General features: G+C 44.4%; 1 protein-coding gene across 6 annotated transcripts in view; it reads right to left on the bottom strand.

Moving 5' to 3' along the window:
* vps13b (vacuolar protein sorting 13 homolog B) overlaps nucleotides 1–22,120 on the bottom strand; it is a 993,302-nt gene that overhangs the window by 62,166 nt on the left and 909,016 nt on the right. For all 6 annotated transcript variants that reach the window (XM_078215655.1, XM_078215652.1, XM_078215654.1 and 3 more), the window contains 4 exons: nucleotides 6,392–6,547; nucleotides 3,763–4,029; nucleotides 2,560–2,643; nucleotides 49–224 (listed from right to left, as the gene is read on the bottom strand). In XM_078215655.1, the coding sequence (XP_078071781.1) occupies nucleotides 49–224; nucleotides 2,560–2,643; nucleotides 3,763–4,029; nucleotides 6,392–6,547 (683 nt within the window). The remainder of the gene's footprint in view (nucleotides 1–48; nucleotides 225–2,559; nucleotides 2,644–3,762; nucleotides 4,030–6,391; nucleotides 6,548–22,120) is intronic.

Below are 22,120 nucleotides of genomic sequence, written 5' to 3'. Positions count from 1 at the left end.
TCTCAAACAAGGTGGAGAATCAGCCACCGGCAGGAATTTTAACGTCACCTTGCTTGAAATGTCAAATGATGCACAACTTCTGGTTCCACGTTCTGAAGTGGCTCTTCCTGTCCTTTTCCGGTAATGACTTGCGGCTCTTTCAAACCCAAACTTCGCCTCTCCACGTGTAGAATAATGGGATCGGGGAGATGGCTTCTCATGACAAACAGAGGGCTGAGAAAGAGCTGCAATTGAAACACAAGAAATGAAACATGCCTTAGCTCTGAAAAACAATTCAACATGTCAGCAAAGAGAAGGGCAAGATGAGCGCAGAGAAGAGCGGCAATGTGGTTTGAGGAATAAAATAATTTTACTCTGTCATTCACATGAAGCACTGCTGCCTCTCAGCGCCAGGGACCTGGGTTCAATTCCTGGCTTGGGTCACTGTCTGTGTGGAGTCTGCACATTCTCTCCGTGTCTGCATGGGTTTCCTCCGGGTGCTCTGGTTTCCTCCCACAGTCCAAAGATGTGCTGATTAGATGGATTGGCCATGCTAAATTGCCCCTTAGTGTCAGGAGGACTAGCTCGGGTAAATGCATGGGGTTATCAGGGTAGGGCCTGGGTGGGATTGTGGTCGGTGCAGACTCGATGGGCCGAATGGCCTCTTTCTGCACTATAGGATTCTATGATCCAAGTACAAAATATACTTAGATGTTGCCTCGTTTAGAGTACAGTTCCAGTGTCATTGATGGTACAATAACAAATTGCAATTGTACAGTACAGAACTCAAACTGGTTGGTGAAGTCAAAACTAAGTCACGGAACCTTTCTTAACTGAGAGTTTATTGATGTTGCTCAGCCTCACAGCTCTTCTCTCACACACCCAGTGCACAGCTATCCCCTATTTGTATGCTTTTATAAAAATTCATTTACAGGATGTGGGCATCACTGTCGAGGACAGCATTTATTGCCCATACCTAGTTGCCCTTGAGAAGGTGGTGGTGAGATGTCTTCTTGAATTGCTGCAGTCCATGTGGTGTAGGTACACCCACAGTGCTGTAAGGGAGGGAGTTCCAGGATTTTGACCCAGCCACAGTGAAGGAAAGGCGGCATATTTCCAAGTCAGGATGGTGAGTGAGTTGGAGTGACTTGGTGATGGTGTTTCAATGTGTCTGCTGACCTTGTTCTTCTAGATGCTGGTGGTCGTGGATTTGGAAGGCATTGTCTAAGGAGCATTGGTGAGTTCCTGCAGTCCATCTTGTAGATGATACACAAGGTTGCCACTGTTCATCGGTGGTGGAGGGAGGGAATGTTTGTGAAAGGGGTAGCAATCAAGCGGGCTGCTTTGTCCTGGATGGTATCGAGCTTCCTGAGCGTTGTTGGAGCAGCACTCATCCAGAGAAATGGAGAGTATTCCATCACACTCTTGACTTGTGTCTTGCAGGTGGATAGACTTTGGGAAGTGGTGTTAGAATGTAACCGATGATAACATTGGATCTGTTGTAGTGTGACCAATGATAACAAGCTGCTCAGGATCAGCTGACCCAATAAACTATGTAACCAATGACAAAATGATGTGATGACCAGCTGACTCAGTATAAATAATTGGGAATTGTTAAATTACTTGGAATGGCCAGGATGAGGCCTCAAATATTGGAGCAATGAAGTTTCTTTATTAAACCTTTTTCTTTGATTTATAAGCTGGAGTAAGTTTTGTTATATTTTATTGCCTACACCTGAAGAATTCCTTCTGGAGGATCAATAAGTGGATCATCCCAACGTGCCTCACAGGAGGGTTATTACACTTGACACTGAACCACACATCAGGACGTTTACTGGCAGGACACATAAGCTTAGCCAAAGGGGCAGGTTTTAAGGAGTGTGTTGAAGAAGGAGAAGAGATAATGAGGGATCATATTTGAATAGCTGTTAGAATGCAAGAACATATAAAATAGGAGCACCTTTCAAACCTGCAACCTGCACCATCTTGATGGACAAGGGCAACAGCTCATGAGAACACCACCACCTTCAAGTCCCCCTCTAAGCCGCACATCATCCTGACTTGCTGTTCCTTCACTGTCAATGGGTCAAAATCCAGGAACACCCCTTGTAACAGCACTGTGGATGTTCCTAAACACATGAGCTATGGCAGTCCAAGGCATAGGCTCACCACCATCATCTCAAGAGCAATTAGGGATAGACAATAAATGCTGGCCTAGCCACTGGCGGTCACATCCCATGAAAGAATAAAAATAATATTTCAGAATACCAACATTTACCAGCCTCCCACGAAAGTCCACATATCTAAACTTTCTACCATTACTATAATCAGGGTGTGGAGATGCCGGTGTTAAACAGGGGTGGACAGGATGAGAGATCACACAACACCAGGTTATAGTCCAACAGGTTTATTTGAGATCACAAGCTTTCGGAGCACAGCTCCTTCGTCAGGTGAAGTCACCTGGTGTCATGTGACTTCTCACATTTGTAATCAGGGGAGTGAATACATATATTAAAAATGTTGTCCGCTTGGCAGAAGAAAATTGGTGTTGGAATGGCTGAAGAGGAATAAAACACTCACCACTCTCTGCTGTACAGGGGATTTGGCCTCCAAGCTCAAACAAGTGAACCACACGTGTAGCATGGAACCATTTGAATTGGGCACCTGCAGCGATCAATAAGGAAACATGAGTTAGTTATTTGAAGGAGGCTATGATGAAGTGAAAGCTACATTAACATCAGGTAGATTTCCACATGATCATTTTATGCTTGCTCCATTCTCTTTGTTTTTAAGCACTGATCTTTACATGTTTCAGGGCAGGAGTGAATCTGGCCAAACTCCAAACCTCGTGCAATTATCATGATTGGTGTCTGATGACATTGCAACACCTGCACTGGTGCAAAGTAACTCTCACCTTGTATGATAATGAATTAAAAAGATTATAATTGTATCGATTTGGTACTTCTTTACTGGGCCAAGCGAGGTGGAGGAGGAGGAGGTCAGTAAAATCAGTGCATGGTTTAGGTTCATCCTGGTTCCAGGTGGAGTAGATAGGAGTTGTCAGCTCTCTTTCAACTTCACAAACAAGAGGAGCTGTGTGTGATTAAGTGTGCAATTACGTTTCACTGTTTGCTCTCATCGGAGCAGAACACACACACACACACGCATGCACGCACGCACTCACGAGATGGGAGTCCAGAACAAATTACAGTCAGGCCATTCAGTTTTGATGTCAGGAATAATTTATTGACATAAAGGATGGCAGAGTGGTTAGCACTGCTGCCTCACAGCGTCAGGGACCCGGGTTCAATTCCCGGCTTGGGTCACTGTCTGTGTGGAGTTTGCACATTCTCTCCGTGTCTGCGTGGGTTTCCTCCGGGTGCTCTGGTTTCCTCCCACAGTCCAAAGGTGTGCGGGTTAGGTGGATTGGCCCTGCTAAATTGCCTCTTTGTGTTAGGGGGACTAGCTAGGGTAAATGCATGGGGTTATGGGGATAGGGCCTGGGTGGGATTGTGGTCGGTGCAGACTTGATGGGCCGAATGGCCTCCTTCAGGACTGTATGGATGCTGAGTGGAAATCCCTCCGCCAAAAAGCTGGGATGTTCAACTAAAAATTTAAAAACTGAGATTGGTTAGTTTTTGTCAGGCAGAGGTATTCGGGACTATAAAGCCGAAGCAGGTAGGTAGAGGTAACGCACAGATTAGCCATGATTCCACTGAAATGGCAGAATGGGCCAGAATGGCCTTCTGCTGTTCCTCTGATCATGACTAGTCATTTCAATACCTGAATGACTGTACTGCCATCGGATTGAAGAGATTCCAGATACACATCTGGTGACCAGCCTGTGTCATTCCCTTTCACCCTGATGCACAACTCCGTGAACTCTGTGTTCTCAAGAACAAAAGATGGTATCTTCTGATTCAATGGCAAGCAGCTCAGATGCTCTTTGATCGACACTTGTCCATCCGGTCCACTGCAATGCTGCACCACCTTCAGTTCCACGTCCTGGTTTAAGTAACTGCAAATAGCTTGTCTTCCACAAATAATGATCTGAAAAGTAGCAGCATCAGAAATTGTTGGCTCTTTGCGTTATGAGTTGAAGAATAATCAACAGAAAGAAACAAAATGTCTCACATTTCTTGAGGGCAATATTGCACGTCATAATCAAGAACTTCATCCACTTTTTAATTTATATGGATAGATTATTTTGAAATTATGCCAATCATTTTTGTGTCTTTGCACAAGGTGCCAAACCAAATTTCAAGTATGTTGTGGGTCTGCATTTTGAACATTGGTTTATTACAGAACACAAGTATTTACACATTGGCAGCACAGATTCTGTTTATTTTGGACATACACTTTTCAGATATTTGATTTGCAATAGAATCATGGCACAGGAGCAGTTCACATGACCCACCCTGCCCGTGTTGGCTCTTGGGGAGAGCTATCCAATTAGCTCCACTCCTCTTGCACTTTTCCCATAGCTCTGTAAATATGGCAGCAGAGTGGTTAGCACTGCTGCCTCACAGTGCCAGGGACCTCGGCTCAATTCCGGCCTCGGGTCACTGTCTGTGTGGAGTCTGCACGTTCTCCCCGTGTCTGCGTGGGTTTCCTCCCACAGTCTGAAGTACGTGGTTAGGGGGATTGGCCATGCTAAATTCTCCATCAGCGTACCCGAACAGTCGCCAGAGTGTGGCGACTAGGGGATTTTCACAGTAACTTCATTGCAGTGTTAATGTAAGCCTACTTGTGACGCTAGTAAATAAAAATCTTTAAACTTTATGTTCCTCTTCCAACTACAGTATTATCCAATTTCCTTTTGCAAGTTATTATTGAATCAGCCTCGATCACCATTTCAAATCATAGCAACTTGCTGCAAAGGAATCTTCTCATCTCGCTGCTGGTTCTTTTGCCAATTACCTTTAATCCATGTCCACCCTTCTGCCACTTGAAATTATTGTGTCTTTTTACTTATTGTCTGCCTCCAAAATCCCCATCAAATTGTCCCTTAATGTTCTTAATTGTAAGGAGTAACGTGTTTACTTCCCGGCATCACACTACAGGAAGGACAATGGAGCCACAGAAAGAACCCAACAAAGTGTACTTAAAAAAGGGGAACGTAGTTGTGAAGAAGGGTTTTAAAAACTAGAGCCTCTTCTCATTGAAGAAAAGATCAAATTGGGTCTAATTTCTTTTTATTCATTTGTGGGCCATGAACGTCGCTGGCTAGGCCAGCATTTATAGCCCATCCCTAGTTGCCCTTGAGAAGGTGGTGGTGAGCTGCCTTTTTGAATCGCTGCAGTCCATGTGCTGTGGGTTGACCCACAATGCCATTAGGGAGGGAATTCCAGGATTTTGACCCAGCGACTGCGAAGGAACTGCGATATTTTTCCAAGTCAGGATGATTAGTGGCTTGGAGGGGAACCTGCAGGTGGTGGTGTTCCCATGTATCTGCTGCCCTTGTCCTTCTAGATGGAAGTGGTCGTGGGTTTGGAAGGTGCTGGCTAAGGACCTTTGGTGAATTGCTGCAGTGCATCTTGCAGATAGTACACACTGCTGCTACTGAGCGTTGGTGGTGGAGGGAATGGATATTTGTGAGTGTGGTGCCAATCAAGCGGGCTGCTCTGTCCTGGATGGTGTCAAACTGCTCGAGTGTTGTTGGAGCTGCACCCATCCAGGCAAGTGAAGAGTATTCCATCACTTGTGCCTTGTAGATGATGGACAGGCTTTGGGGAGTCAGGAGATGAGTTACGCGCTAGGAATTCCTCACCTCTGACCTGCTCTTGTAGCCACTGTGCTGAAGTGGTGAGTAAGGTTAAGTTTCTGGTCTATGATAACCCCAAGGATGTTGGCAGTGGGGGATTCAGTGATGGTTACACCATTGAATGTCAAAATTAATTTCAAAATTATGCAGGGATTTGAAAGAGTAAATCATGAAAGATTGGTTCCATTGGTTGTCCAATCAACACTAAAGAGCCATAAACTTAGAATTCTAATCATAAGACCATAATAATTTTCACCAGGAGACTTCTGTGTTGTAATTATTCTATACTTTCAGGCATTCTTCATGCATATTATTGGTTCACGTAGAGTCAGTATAACTGGTGTGACAAATGCAGTAACTATTACTTTGAGATTAAGCAGGACTGTTCCGCATTTGCGATGCTGCAGTCAACATCTTTCAAAAGGCACGTCTTATTTATGCCTTTATTTAAAAAAAAACTTTCTTTTTGTTTCTTCCATGTTTAAATATTCAGCCATAGCTTTTAAAGAGGGATCTTCTCACAAACAGAATGAAATGGAAAACATATTTACAGACCACAAACTCTAACATTTCTCGTCTGTATTTAAAGGGTTGTGATATGAAAAAAAAATGGTTGGCTTCATACGTAACCACATGAAAGTGACTTACTTGTTTTTGCACACTGTTAAGTGGCTGCACTTTGATGATCAGTGATGCTGTTCTTCCCTTGTACTGGATACTTCTAACAAATGTGCCTATGTTGTCCACACTGAATGGCTCGGACCAGCGCCAGTTTCCCCAGCCCTCGATACAGATGTGAAGCAGCTGCACAGAACAATGAACATGTTTGTATTGACTGAGATAAACCAGTGCATTTTATGACAGATACAGTTCTCTCCAAAATGATTTGTTTCGATCTATTGATAGGATGGTAACATATAAATAATTAGCAGGTCACTGGATAGCATTTGTTGTTCAGAACGGATCAACCGATTTGAGGAGAGTTGCACTTTGTCGTGGCACCAGTGACACTGCTGGATTACCCATGCATAAGCTGAGGTGGATACTGAACCACTTGTACATTAAAAGAAAGGTTTTGCATTTATATAGTGCCTTTCATGGCTGCCAGATATCTGAAAGCGCAATGAAGGCGGCATGGTGACACACTGCTGCCTCACAGCGCCAAAGACATGTGTTCAATTCCCAGCTTGGGTCTTGAGAATGTGCGGAGTCTGCACATTCTCCCCGTGTCTGCGTGGGTTTCCTCCGGTGCTCCAGTTTCCTCCCACAGTCCGAAAAACGTGCTGGTTAGGTACATTGGCCATGCTAAATTCTCCCTCAGTGTACCCGAACAGGTGCCAGAGCATGGCAATTGGGGATTTTCACAGTAACTTCATTGCACTGTAAGCCTACTTGTGACACTAATAAACGTAAAACTTTTAAAAAATTCATTTGTGGGACATGGGCGTCGCTGGCTGGCCAGCATTTATTGTCCATCCCAAGTTGCCCGGGGGCAGTTGAGAGTCAACCACATTGCTGTGGTCTGGAGTCACATGTAGGCCAGACCATAAGGATCATAAGGATTTCCTTCCCTAAAGGACATTGGTGAACCAGATGGGTTTTTTTGACAATCGACAATGGTTTCATGGTCATCAGTAGATTCTTAATTCCAGATTTTTTTATTGAATTCAAATTCCACCATCTGCTGCGGCGGGATTCGAACCTGGGTCCCCAGAACATTAGCTGAGTTTCTGGATTAATAGTCTAGCGATAATCCCACTAGGCCATCACCTCCCCATAACGCTTCTAAAGTACTTTAAGTACTTTGGAAGCGCAGTCACTGCATTTAGACAATGCAGCCAATTTGTACACAAGCTCCCAAAAAAAGCACTGAAATAATGACTCGGTAATTTTTTTTTGTCACTCGAGGGATGCATATTGGCGAGGAGGTCGTGCGTTGTGAAGGCCGCGACACACGACGGCGCAGAGTCGCTGAGCAGTAACTGATAGCCAAGTTCCACACACATGAGGACCGCCTCAACCGGGATATTGGGTTCATGCACACTATCTGTAATCCCCACAGCTTGCCTGGACTTGCAGAATTTCACTGTCTGTCCTGTCTGGAGACAATACACATCTCTTTGACTTGTCTTGGTGCTCTCTCCACTCACATTGTTTGTACCATTAAGACTTGATTAGCTGTAAGTATTCGCATTCCAACCATTATTCTGTAAATTGAATTTGTGTCTTTATAATGCCCTGTTTGTGAACAGAATTCCCACTCACCTGACGAAGGAGCAGCGCTCCGAAAGCTTGTGGCTTTTGCTACCAAATAAACCTGTTGGACTTTAACCTGGTGTTGTTAAAACTCTTACTGAAATATGGCAACAGTGCAGCAACTGCTTAGCAATGCACTGGAGTGTTAGCCTTGATTTCTTTGTGCTCAAGTCCTGGAGCAGAACTGGAATACATTCGGTCAGAGATGAGCGTGCCACCAACTGAGCCATGGTGGACCGGTTTAAGCACGAACCTGTCCTTGCAGCAGCTTCAAGCAGCAAATAAAGTAGTTTTGAATGTGATTTTTATACCAGTTGTATTTTGCATTTCAGTCTTGACAGAAGCTGAAAAGGTGCTCCTGAACTGCTAAGGCTATAATATTTTTTGAGATGTGGAGTTGCCGGCGTTGGACTGGGATAGGTAAAGTGAGTAGTCTCACAACACCAGGTCAAAGTCCAACAGGTTTATTTAGTAGCACGAGCTTTCGGAGCGTTGCCCCTTCATCAGGTGAGTGAAGAGTTCGGTTCACAAACTCACATTCCAACCATTATCTTGTAATTGAGTTTGTGTCTATACATGCCCTGTTTGTGAACCGAAATCTTCACTCACCTGATGAAGGGGCAACGCTCCGAAAGCTCATGCTACCAAATAAACCAGTTGGACTTTAATCTGGTGTTGTGAGACTTCTTACCATATATTTTGAGCCCACCTATACTGTTCAGAAACCTCCCGAGTAGACCAAGAACCAATTTCTCAATCAGCCAGAGTGACGATTAAAGTAATCTGAATTCCTATATTGTTGATCAGACATCAAAAGATGCTTCTTAAACCAGTACTCATTGAATTCCACAGCATTCCACAAGGAAAGTAATTTGATTTTGATTTGAGTTGATTTATTATTATTGTCACATGTATCAGTATACAGTGAAAAGTATTGTTTCTTGCGCGCTGTACAAAGCATACCGTTCATAGAGAAGGAAATGAGAGAGTGCATAATGTGGTGTTACAGTCATAGCTAGGGTGCAGAGAAAGATCAGCTTAATATAAGGTAGATCCATTCAAACGTCTGACGGCAGCAGGGAAGAAGCTGGAAGAGAGACTGTCCTGGGTGGATGGGGTCCTTAATTATGCTGGCTGCTTGATGAGAAAGCGGGAAGTATAGACAGGGTCAATGGATGGGAAGCTGGTTTGCATGATGGATTGAGCTGCATTCACAAAACTAACTGGGCTACATTCACGAAATCGACTCCAAAACTTAACTTTAAAACTGTTTACTATGCGTGATGTGACTCCCAGTTTGGAGATTGATGGTGTAGTGGTAATGTCACTGGACTAGCAATCCAGAGGCCCAGGTTAATGCTTTGGGGACATGGGTTCGAATCTCGGCATGGCAACTGGTGGAATTTAAATTAAAATAATAAATCAGGAATATAAAGCTGGTCTCAGTGATGGTGACTATGACAACCATCATTGACTGTTTACTAATGTTCTTTAGGGAATGGAATCTGCCATCCTTACCTGGTCCGGCCTATATGTGGCTCCAGGCCCACAGCAATGTGGGTGACTCTTACTTTCCCTTTGCAATGGTCCAGCAAGCCACCCCAATTCAAGAACAATTGTGAATGGGAAACAAATGCGCCACCCATATCCCAAAAAAGAATTTAAAAATAAATGTAAAATAAATGATGCTCCCTTGTGTATGGACTACTGTCAATCTGCAAATCAGAACAGAAAAGCAGATTCTCTCTCAGCTTTGTTAGTTATTCAGCAGCCATTCCCTCAATCATTTCACTTCATGGGTTTAAAAATAAATAATATCTCAACCCTCCATCATACATCCAGAAGCATGAGTCGAGGACATCTTTCCATTTTAACATTCAATTCTGTCACCACAATCAAACAAGAACGTAAATAGTCATGACCTAAATTACACAAAATCAGTTGAATAATTGCCTGGATTTCAGCAAGTGATGTGGAGGTGCCGGCGTTGGACTGGGTAAGCACAGTAAGAAGTCTCACAACACCATTGAGAGGGGAGAGATACAAAAGTGTCCAGAGGGGCAATTTTTTCACACAGAGGGTGGTGAGTGTCTGGAACAAGCTGCCAGAGGTAGTAGTAGAGGTGGGTACAATTTTGTCTTTTAAAAAGCATTTAGAAAGTTACATGCGTACAATGGGTATAGAGGGATATGGACCAAATGCGGGCAATTGGGATTAGCTTAGCAGTTTTAAAACAAAAGGGCGGCATGGACAAGTTGGGCCAAAGGGCCTGTTTCCATGCTGTAAACCTCTATGGCTCTATAACACCAGGTTAAACCTATTGGACTTTAACCTGGTGTTGTGAGACTTCTTTCAGCAAGTGGCCAGCACTCATTGAACTTGCCCATTGTCTTTCAATAGGTTTTTTCCCACTGGAACTTGCTGTGATTAGAAATTCGCTTCAGCATAACAACTTCCAGAGGCGATTTCGGACTTGTGCGGACAGTACCAGCAACTGTGTGTGCCCTTCACCAATCATATTGAAGAGTCCTTATTGAAACATACAGGGGGAGAAATCTGTTCGCATAGCATCACGAATGACTATGCAGGCTTTCCGCAACTCACTGGGGCAGGAAGTGGCTCCCAGTGAATAAATACAAAGTTGTGCTCCCTCGCAGAGTTTGGACCAGAATGCGTTAGAATATTTAATCCAATGCCAATTCACGTATAGAAAATGAAATAATGAGAGAGAAAGAAAAGCTTAGGGGAGAGCAAGGTAAAATAGATACAAAGTTAGAAAATTATGTTGTTTGTTTTTTAATCTTCAACCATAATTAAAATTGGATGGAATGAGACTCCACAAATGGAAAACTTAATTATCTGTGCTAAAGAGGTTTTTGGCAGTAATCAAGACTGATCACGCTGTTAAAAATACAATTACACTGGAATGGAGATGCCCTAATCTTTTTGGGGGGACGGGGGGGGGGGGGGGGGGGGGGGGGGGGGTGGGGGTAGTGAGTATCTAGCAGTAAGTAGAAGATCCATTCCATGTATTTCAATGGTGACTGTGGGCGAGTTCCTGCTATAGCACAGCTTCTAGAGGAGCAAGAGTAACTCGGATAGAAAACTCCACATTTCTGTATTTATCTGCACGTGTAGTCACCAGAGATTGACGTTCAATTTATTTGCAATGATGCTGAGTGCTGATAACTTCAATGTTAGCTTCACTGCAAAAACGTTTTGCTTCAGACTCTCTGCCAAGGCCAAAAGGTATCAGAACTGCAAAACATTCTTTCCCAATTATGATCACTACCTGAAGGTTATTTATCAGGGAAAGGCTAGTGGTATTTAGGTCAAGCATGGTGGCACAGTGGTTAGCAGTGCTGCTTTCACAGCACCAGGGAATCCGTGTTCGATTCCTGCCTTGGGTCATTGTGTGGAGTTTGCACATTCTCCCCGTGTCTGCATGGGTTTCCTTCGGGGGCTCCAGTTTCCTCCCACAGTCTGAAAGACGTGCTGGTGAGGTGCATTGACCTGAATAGGCGCCGGAGTGTGGCGACGAGGGGAATTTCAGAGTAACTTCATTACAGTGTTAATGTACTTGTGACTAATAACTAAACTTTTTAAAAAACTTTCTAAGAAGAGTTATATGTTAAGTTTACTGCAGGCATATATCTTAAGCATACAGCAGAGTTATATATAATGTTTCGTAATCCAACCAAAACAATGGAGTTGCAGGCTGTTTTATAAAAAATATTTAAAGGATTTATCATGTTAGTAGCCAGTAAAGTGGCCAAATCTATCGTAATCTTGGAAAGCCAGAGGATATCATAGTCATTTCAATTCTGAATATGACGAGGTCAGTCAATCTTGGAAACCAACACCGGGAGGCTTCACTGATGTATAAGTACCTTGGGGGCACGTTTGGCCAGGCACTCGGGTCTCTTGTATGTCCGTCTGCATGCAATTAATTTGTTTAATTTCTAAACATCAGTTAATGCCAAAGAAAAACAGCCACAGCAGTCGGACCAGTTAGAAAATCAGCAAGGAAAGTAAATAGACGGGGGTCATGTAGGCGGTAAAGCCCTGAATGTTTCTATTGGATAAGCTGGTAACAGTTGAGGAAATTTACATTGGAAGTGAGAAGAAACCTGCTCGAGTTAATGTGCATTTATTAATTTACACTACATTGGTTAAGTGTAGTTCAGATTTTCTGTTTGAATTTCACGCTGGTAATTCAGTATGGGCAGGTGGTGTAAGGCTGCATGCAATGCACTGATGCACAACCCTCCTGTTAATAGATGCACTCAAGATCCCATCATCACATCTAGAGTGTAATCGAGAAAGAGTCTGCCGATGTAGGATTTGTGAGTGGCAACAGTGTTAGTAGGGTGTTGGGCAATTGGACATCCATTATCTCTGGCAACAGAGGCAAGAGAAGATGTTTTTTTCACAGTGAATTATTAAGTATCGGGAATGCAGCTTCTGAAAGGCGGGTTGCAGATCGATAGCCACTTTCAAAAGGCAATTGGATAAATGCTTGAAGCGAAGGCAACTGCAGGACAATGGTGAAGGAGAATGGGACTGGGACAGAGCAGACTCGATGGGCCGAGTGGCCTAATTCTGCTCCTGTGTCTTATGGCACAAATTAAATATCTCTGAAATGAACTGGCACAGGCATGATGGGCCAAATGGCTTCATTTCATGCTGTCAGATTCTGGAACAGAGGGGGGGGGGGGGGGTGGAATCTAATCAAAAACTGGTGTTTCCAGCGAGAAAAGCGGCATGTAGCTCAAGTTGGGTTTCTCTCCAGATCTTACACACACAGCCAAACAAAATCAAGGGGGCGTGTCTCATGCCATCATGCGGCTGGGGGGGGGCCTGGGCCTCAATACACTGGCAAAGCCTGGCTTAACTGATAGCCTGGTGTGCTATCTTTAAAAGATGCCCCAATCAGAACCGCAATAATCCTCCCCCACAGCCCACCATGGAGGTCTCCCTTCCCCACCCCCCATTGGACTTGGCACTTCTCCCCCCCCCACACCCAATCATCGGTGGCCCCTTATCAACACCCCCACCCCCTGCCGGTCAACAGCCCATTGCCCCCTGATCAACACTCCCCAACACTCCCCACCACACCCCCCCTCCCCCCCCCCCCGGCCCCTCTCCCATAGAATCATAGAAATCATAGAAACCCTACAGTGCGGAAGGAGGCCATTCGGCCCATCGAGTCTGCACCGACCACAATCCCACCTAGGCCCTACCCCCACATATTTACCCGCTAATCCCTCTAACCTATGCATCCCAGGACTCTAAGGGGCAATTTTTAACCTGGCCAATCAACCTAACCCGCACATCTTTGGACTGTGGGAGGAAACTGGAGCACCCAGAGGAAACCCACGCAGACACGAGGAGAATGTGCAAACTCCACACAGACAGTGACCCGAGCCGGGAATCCAACCTGGGACCCTGGAGCTGTGAAGCAGCAATGCTAACCACTGTGCTACCGTGCCCCCACTATCAAAGCTGAGCTGGCACTCACCTTACCCCCACCTCCCCCAGAAGCCATCGCCAGCATCCCCAGCTTCTCTGTCCGCTCTCAGTCGCTGCCACATACAAATGATTCCACCACACCTTGCCCTCCCCCATGAGCCTCAACTGGGGTCTGCCTCTTGGCACAGGTTGGCATTGCCAGGCCACTGCCTGACTATGTCCCTCTTCTCCCTGAGGCTATACTTACCTTTGCTCCCTTCGGGGTGACCTACACGACAGGTTCAAGTCCAGGTGAACCTGTTGTAAGTCGCACCAAAGTGGCAATATACGACGGGGTGGGGCAGGGGGTCAATATACGGCGAGGGGGCTGGTTAACTATATTAATATTTATTTAAATCAGGTTCACGTCCATTGTGAGCATGAACCTGACTATGCTGCCGGCGAGGGACAGTGAAAATTGGAAGTCGTATTCTCGCCAGCGAGATCCAGCTTCCACCTGATATTGAGCCCCCACCGCTGATCCCACTGACGACGAACACGGGCTCAAGATCCCACCCAAAGTAACCGTTGAGCCAACATTAAAGCAGCAATATCATGCTTCAAAACAACTTGCTTTGATACAGTAGCACCTTTAATGTAGTTAAGCATCTTATCGTAACTTCAACCCCACATTCCGACAACCTTTCACCCCTTACTTATCGAGAAACTATCTACCTCTGCTGTAAAAATATTCAAAGATTCTGCTTCCACTGCCTTTTGAGGGAGAGAGCTCCAGAGACCCACGATCCTCTGGGAGAAAAGACATTCTCCTCATCTCTGTTTTAAATGGGCAATCCCTTATTTTTAAACAGTGACCCCCAATCCTGGATTCTCCCTCAAAAGGATACAAGCTCTCCACATCCACTCTGTCAATGTCCCTCAGGATCTTAAAGGTTTTTAATCAAGTCACCTCTTACTCTTCTAGGCTCATGTGGATACGAACCTAACCCGTCCAAACTTCCTTCATTAGGCAACCCACCCATTCCTGGTATTGGTCTGGTAAACCTTCTCTGAATTGCTTCTAAAGCATTTACATCTTTCCATAAATAAGAAGACCAATACTGTACGTATATACTCGCCTGGTTAGAGAGTGCTGCTTTGCTGACTTAACATTCAACAAAAATAACAGATAAATTGCATTTTTTTTAAAAGGTCAACTTCCCACAAACTTGCCTTTCTAATTATTACACTGTGGCTCAGAATGAGCTTGAGTGGGACACTGCACAACTTCCACATCTTAGACTTTTTCCCTTGAGCATTTTTTGCATTGTAAGCTAGCGGAATGGCTGAGCGAGGATAGTGGAGTATCTGGGAGCTCAGTGAACTGCAGTCTAGCTCTATAAGCAATGAGGTTTAAGGACTTAAATAATGAGGGTTGACTGAGAAGAAAAGAGGGCACAATGGAGTCAAATTAGGTACGGAGAGAAATAAAGATCACATTTAGAAAGAGTGAAAAAAGAGACAGGAAGGCCAAGTAAGGAATATTTTTAATTTTAAAATGTCCAACCATTTATGCTCCTGTAGGAGTGAGACTTCACCTTCCTGGCACAGAGGGTTGAGTGACATTTAAATCTTCTCATTATGGTGGCATTAAGTGCCAGCCTTAACTTCATGTGCCAAGTTTGAACAAAGAACAAAGAACAATACAGCACAGGAACAGGCCCTTCGGCCCTCCAAGCCCGCGCCGCTCCCTGGTCCAAACTAGACCATTCTTTTGTATCCCTCCATTCCCACTCCGTTCATGTGGCTATCTCGATAAGTCTTAAACGTTCCCAGTATGTCCGCCTCCACCACCTTGCCTGGCAGCGCATTCCAGGCCCCCACCACCCTCTGTGTAAAATACGTCCTTCTGATATCCATGTTAAACCTCCCCCCCCCCCACCCTCACCTTGAACCTATGACCCCTCGTGAACGGCACCACTGACCTGGGAAAAAGCTTCCCACCGTTCACCCTATCTATGCCTTTCATAATTTTATACACCTCTATTAGGTCACCCCCTCATCCTCCATCTTTCCAGTGAGAACAACCCCAGTTTACCCAATCTCTCCTCATAACTAAGCCCTTCCATACCAGGCAACATCCTGACAAACCTTCTCTGCACACTCTCTAAAGCCTCCACGTCCTTCTGGTAGTGTGGCGACCAGAACTGGGCACAGTAGGGAAATTAATGTACAAGTGCGGCAATTTCATGAAACTCATACAGGTGGGTTGAGAGTGAGCTGTGGTTTTAAGGAGGCTAACACTGGAGTGACACAAATAGTCCAGTAACTTGGGTGGGTGGGGGTATACCTATCAGGAAAGGATTGACAGGCTGGGTCTCTTTTCTTTTGAAAGAAGGCTGAGGGGTGACCTGAAAGAGGTCCTTAAATTTCTGACGGGTTTTGACAGAGTGGATCAAGACAGAAACCTGTGGGGGACAGCATAACTGCAGGCCATCAACAGAGACTCAGCAAGAAATCCAACAGAGAACTGAGAAGAAATTTCTTCACCTAAAGAGTGGTAAGAATATGGAACTTGCTAACACATTGGGTGGGATTTTCCGGCTGCGCTTGCCCCAAAACCGGAAAATCCCGTCTGAGGTCAATGAACCTTTGCATGGTCTGCCCCCCTCCCACCCGCTACGATTCCCGTGGCGGGCAGGACGGGAAAACCATCCCAATGGAGTGGTTGAAGTGAAGAGTGTAGGTGCATTTAAAGAGAAGCCTTTGAGAGAAAAGGGTTTACAGGGTTACAATGATGCTTGGGTGGAGCACAAACACCAGAATGGGCTGGTTGGGCTGAATGGCCTGTTAGTAGCCATATGTCCTACGTAATGCTATGTAATATGTGACAATTCATCTGCTTCCTCTTCTGTATCACAAGGCACCAAACAAGTTATATATTAACAGCAGTCAGCACCATTAAAGCCCGTCCCCTCTCAAAATTCTGGCAGCAAATTCTGGGCCATTTTGTAATCAAACAATCTCATTTATTTTAAATTTATCCTTTGTTTTTCACTGCAAGTTCTTTTTGTTTTAGACACTCAGGATTAGCTCCTTTTAAAACTTTTATATGCTTTAGGTTCCATGGGAATGCATCGGGTTGGGTTTTATGGGGTGCTGCAGTCCCTGGACTCCTGCTAAAAAGTCATGGGTCAATCCTGGTGGCTGAGTCAGAAATGGTGATATCTGCTGATGACTGTAAAATGTTCAGCACCATTTTGACTCCTCAGGTACTGAAGCAGTCCATACCCAAATGCAGCAAGACCTGGACAATACCAAGTCTTGGGTTGACAAGTGGCAAGTAACATTCATGCCACACAAGTGCCAGGCAATGATGATCTCCAACAAGAGAGAATCTAACCACTTGACATTCAATGGCATTACCATCACTGAATCCCCCACTATCCTGGGAGTTACCTTTGACCAGAAAATCAACTGGATTGGCCATATAAATACTGTGGCTACATAAGCAAATCAGAGGTTAGGAATTCTGTAACAAGTAACTGACCTCCTGGCTCCCCAAAACATGTCCACCATCAATGAGGCACAAGTCAGGAGTGTGACGGAATACTCTCCAGTTGCCTGGATGAGTGCAGATCCAACAACACTCAAGAAGCTCAACACCATCCAGATCATAACAGCCCGCTTGATTGCTACCTCTTCCACAAACATTCAATCCCTCCACCACCGACAAACAGTGGCAGCAATGTGTACCAACTGCATTTGTTCATGATACAGCATTGAATTAAATGCTGGACACCATGATGAGATAGTGAACACATTATCAAAATTTGAGGCGACACGCCAAGGTATTTCCGTACTCGCAGGCAAAAATATATCCTGAACACCTCAGTTTATAATAGATTCTGTTTCAAAACATACAAACTGTCCTGGGCACATGATACAAAAGCCTGAGATCACGTACGAACCGACTCAAGTACAGCTCAAGAACAGGAGCGGCATGGTGACACAGTGGTTAGCACTGCCACCTCACAGCGCCAGGGACCCAGGTTAGATTCCAGCATCAGCAGTGGAGAAAATGCCAGAGTCCATTATAAAAGCTTTAATAGCAAAGCACTTGAAATAGAGTGGCAGGATCGGACAGAGTCAGCATGGATTTGTGATAGGGAAATCATGTTTGACTAACCTCGTGGAATTCTTTGAGGTTGTAACTAGTGGAGTTGATGAGTGGCAGCCAGTGGATATGGTTCATTTGGGCTTTCAGAAGGCTTTCGGCAAATTCCCAGATAAGGGATTAGTGTGTAAAATTAAAGCACATAGGATTAGGGATAGTGTATTGAGATGGATAGAAAGCTGGTTGGCAGACAGGAAACAAAGAGTAGAAATGACCAGGTACTTTCCCCAAGTGGCAGGCAGTGACTGCTGTGGTACAGCAATGATCAGTGCTAGGAGCCCAGCTATTCACTGAATATCTCTCACCAACTTTTACAGATGCACCATAGAAAGCATTCTTTCTGGATGTATCACAGCTTGGTATGGCCCCTGCTCTGCCCAAGACCACAAGGAACTACAAAAGGTTGTGAATGCAGCTCAATCCATCATGCAAACTAGCCTCCCATCCATTGACTCTGTCTACACTTCCCGCTGTTTCGGAAAAGCAGCCAGCATAATTAAGGACCCCACGCACCCCAGACATTCACTCTTCCACCTTCTTCCATCGGGAAAAAGATACAAAAGTCTGAGGTCACGTACCAACCGACTCAAGAACAGCTTCATCCCTGCTGCCATCAGACTTTTGGAAGGACCTACCTCACAACAAGTTTATCTTTCTCTACACCCTAACTATGACTGTAACACTACATTCTGCACTCTTTCCTTTCCTTCTCTATGTACGGTATGCTTTTTCTGTATAGTGCACAAGAAACAATACTTTTCACTGCATACCAATATATGTGATAATAATAAATCAAATATATTAATTATTTAGATGAGGGAACTAAATGTAATATCTCCAGATTTGCAGATGACACAAATCTATGGGGCAGGGGGTGGGGTTGGACGAGCTGTGAGGAGGATGCAGAGATGCTTCAGTATGATTTGAATAAGTTGAGTGAATAACCCCCACGACTTGCCTGGGCTTGCAAAATCTCACTAACTGTCCTGCCTGGAGACAATACACATCTCTTTAACCTGTGTTTAACCCTCTCTCCACTCACATTGTCTGTAGCTTTAAGACTTGATTACCTGTAAAGACTCGCATTCAAACCATTATCTTGTAAATTGAGTTTGTGTCTTTATATGCCCTGTTTGTGAACACGACTCCCACTCACCTGATGAAGGAGCAGCGCTCTGAAAGCTTGTGGCTTGTGCTACCAAATAAACCTGTTGGACTTTAACCTGTTGCTGTAGTTATACAGGGCCTTGATAAACCCACACCTGGAATACTGTGTAGCTCTGGTCTACTTATCTGAGGAAGGGTGTTCTTGCTATGGAGGGAGTGCAGAGAAGGTGACTTGACTGATTCCTGGGGCAGTAGGACTAACGAATGAGGAGAGATTGAGTCAGTTAGGATTATATGTGCTGGAGTTTAGAAGAATGGTTGGGGGGGGGGTTCTCATAGAAACCTTAGGATTTCTGTGTAGATGTAGGAAGGACGTTCCCAATGGCAGGGAGTCCAGAATCAGGGGTTACAGCCTAAGATTCGAGGCAAACCATTTAGGGCTAAGATGAAGAGAAATTTCTTCACCCAGAGAGTGGTAAGCCTGTGGAATTCGAAAGCAGTTGAGAGCAAACAATTGCATGTTTTCAAGAAGGGGTCAGATCTAGCACTTGGGGTTAAAGGGATGAAAGGATATGCGGGGGTGGAGGGGGAGCATAAATAAGTTACAGAGTTGGATGATCAGCTATGATCATAATGAACGGCGGAACAAATTCGGAGTGTCAAATGCATATTCCTGCCCCTATTTGCTAGTTTCTATACTATTGGAAGGACGTGAACGCATTGAAGAGAGTGCAGAAGAGGGTTACATGAATGGCTCCAGGGATGAGAAACTTCAGTTATGAGGATATATTGGAGAGGTTGGGATTGTCCTCCTTGCAGAGAACAAGACTACGAAGAGATATGATAGAGATGTTCAAAATCATGAGAGGGTTGGATAGAGTAATTAGAGAGAAACTGTTCCCACTTGTAAATAGAACAAAGAACAAACAAAGAACAAAGAACAGTACAGCACAGGAAACAGGCCCTTTGGCCCTCCAAGCCTGTGCCGCTCATTGGTCCAACTAGACCATTGATCGAGAACGAGTGGTCACACATTTAAAGTGATTTGCAAAAAGAAGCAAATGTGATGTGAAATGATTTTTTCACATAGCAAGTAGTTTGGGTTTGGAATGCACTGTCTAGTAGTGTGTCCGAGGCAGGTTCAATCAGGGCATTCAAGAGGGCATGACAGAATTATTTGAATAGAAACAATGTGCGAGGGTAAAGGCAGGAGAATGACACTAAGTCATAATGCTCATTTGGAGAGCCAGTACAGACATGATGGGCTGAATGGCTTCCTCCTGCACCGTCATACTTCTGTGATTCTGCGATATGTGGAGACTAGTGTGGTGGGTTTCAACTAAAGAGGGGAACTTTGTCACTGTGAGGAAAAGGACAGGAACATGTGAAATAGAGGGAAACTATTCTTAAAATAATACTGCTCACCACAGCCAGACAAAAGAAAAGAATGCATTTCAGTTGCTTTGGCACACACACACTGGAAGCCAGGAGCGAGAAACTGCGAGAGAGGAATGGAGTCTTCACAGGGTGGTGGGTGGGGAGAAGGCATACTCCAGATAGTTGTCGGAGTCTGTGGGCTTGTAACAGATGTCTGTGGAATCAGTGTTGTTTTTAAGTTCGTGCTTCACTCGCAAATCTGGGAGAAACTAGGACTATTCACAGTGCTACAATTGCAAATGTAGCTTCACAGGAACTCAGTTGAAAAAGGAGTAATTTATGGGAGTTAAAAAGACTTCCTCACAGCGTTCTGCATTGAATTTCACCGTAGGCTTAGAAGTTACAATTTACTAACGTCCCTGGCATCCGCTTCTGTGTGGCTCACCAGGATAGCACCTTGCTGTGCTTTCCATGTCCTGCTCCTTGTAGTATACGACCTTTCCATTCACAGAAGCATCAAGTGTCGGAAGAAAATGCCGCAAGTCAGGGAAAGCTCTGCACTGTCCTGGGGCGCTACACAGAAGCAAGTGGAGGGCTGCTTTTCGGAAAAAAAAACATTCCCAAACAAAGCAGGGACTAATTGCTCTTTGGGAAACTGAAGCTATGGTCAATGCAGGCAACACAAAAGTTAACCCTAATATTAGTTTAATGAAGGGAAGAAAGAATTAGGAAGCTGCACCAACAATGGTCCTCGTGACACTTTAAAGTCTATTCGGGGTTATTAGGTGCCATGTTTAGTTCTCGGAACTGACTGTATTTGAAGTTAAAGCTTTTCTTGGCAACAAGTAAAAACAATATCATTTTTAAAACTCTGCTGGGTAGAGATTAGGGCATTTTAACCTTTTGTACAGGAGGGCAAGGAGTACATTTTCACTAAAAGTGATTCCAGTACATGTGGCACTGAGATAGAAAATGAACAATTGCTTGAATCAAGGAGCAACAGGTTACTCGTTCCTTCGGAAAGGAAAGCATTAACGTGGATTCCCAATTACTCATAGAGCTGGAGGAAGCGAGGGTTTGAAAAGAAAAAAGCTCCAGCCCTGTTGCTGAGGTAGTTGCAAAATGCCTCTCTCCCCTCTGGAAGGAAGCCCGAAGAAATCGATTTAATTAAACACAAACTAATTAGATCACCAATCTGGAATGCTGACTGTCCCCAGTGACTCTGCACAATTCATTCAGTGTCGTGCCATTAGTGCAACAGAAAAGGCTCTGTATGTTCGCCGTAATGGGCATGCTAGGTTTAACTCACTGCCAGAATTTCAGACAATTTATTATATCCTGAAACATTTTTACAGGAAAATTTCCAGTATGTGATACTCCAAAACAGGAGTGTTGCGAGATGTAACACATTTCGTATTGAGTTCACAACATGTTTAAGAAAACAACGGGGCAACAAGGCCATATAAACCTCTGCAGTTGTCATTGTGCATATCAAGATTTCAGAAATTTGCCAGATTGACGTATACACTGGATTGGCATTTTGTGGAGTGACCTTACAAAAAGCTAAAAGAGTGACCTTGGTAAACAGCTAACATTGTGAAACTGCCATTTACAAAACGGATCATATAAATGTGTAATTTTTTTACATATATAAAGCAACACTCTATAATTGTGCAATGCCTGCATAATAAGAAACATGAGATGTTAACATTGAGTAACTTCATTTTCTTTCCCACTGTAAGTATGTGGTATCCGAGACCCCTGTCCTAACTCACTTTATTCCCTGGTGGAAGTCAAGTATGAACGAGCGCCTTTGGGGCAGTTACTGATTCCAAACGTACAGATTATTTCACATTTATCTTCAGATCTGGTTTAAATGTTCTGAAACTTCAGTAACTTGGCAAGTTCAGAACTACCAAGAGGACTGAAATAATTTTATTGCTATGAAGTCATCGAACATTCCTCTAATCTAACACTCTGAGGGCTTGTCCACACTTGAGGCTTTAATT

This window comes from Mustelus asterias, chromosome 7 (assembly GCF_964213995.1).
Source record: "Mustelus asterias chromosome 7, sMusAst1.hap1.1, whole genome shotgun sequence".
Taxonomy (NCBI): Eukaryota; Metazoa; Chordata; class Chondrichthyes; order Carcharhiniformes; family Triakidae; genus Mustelus; species Mustelus asterias.
Note: the sequence above shows the minus strand (reverse complement) of the source record. Positions and strands in the feature narration are given on the sequence as shown.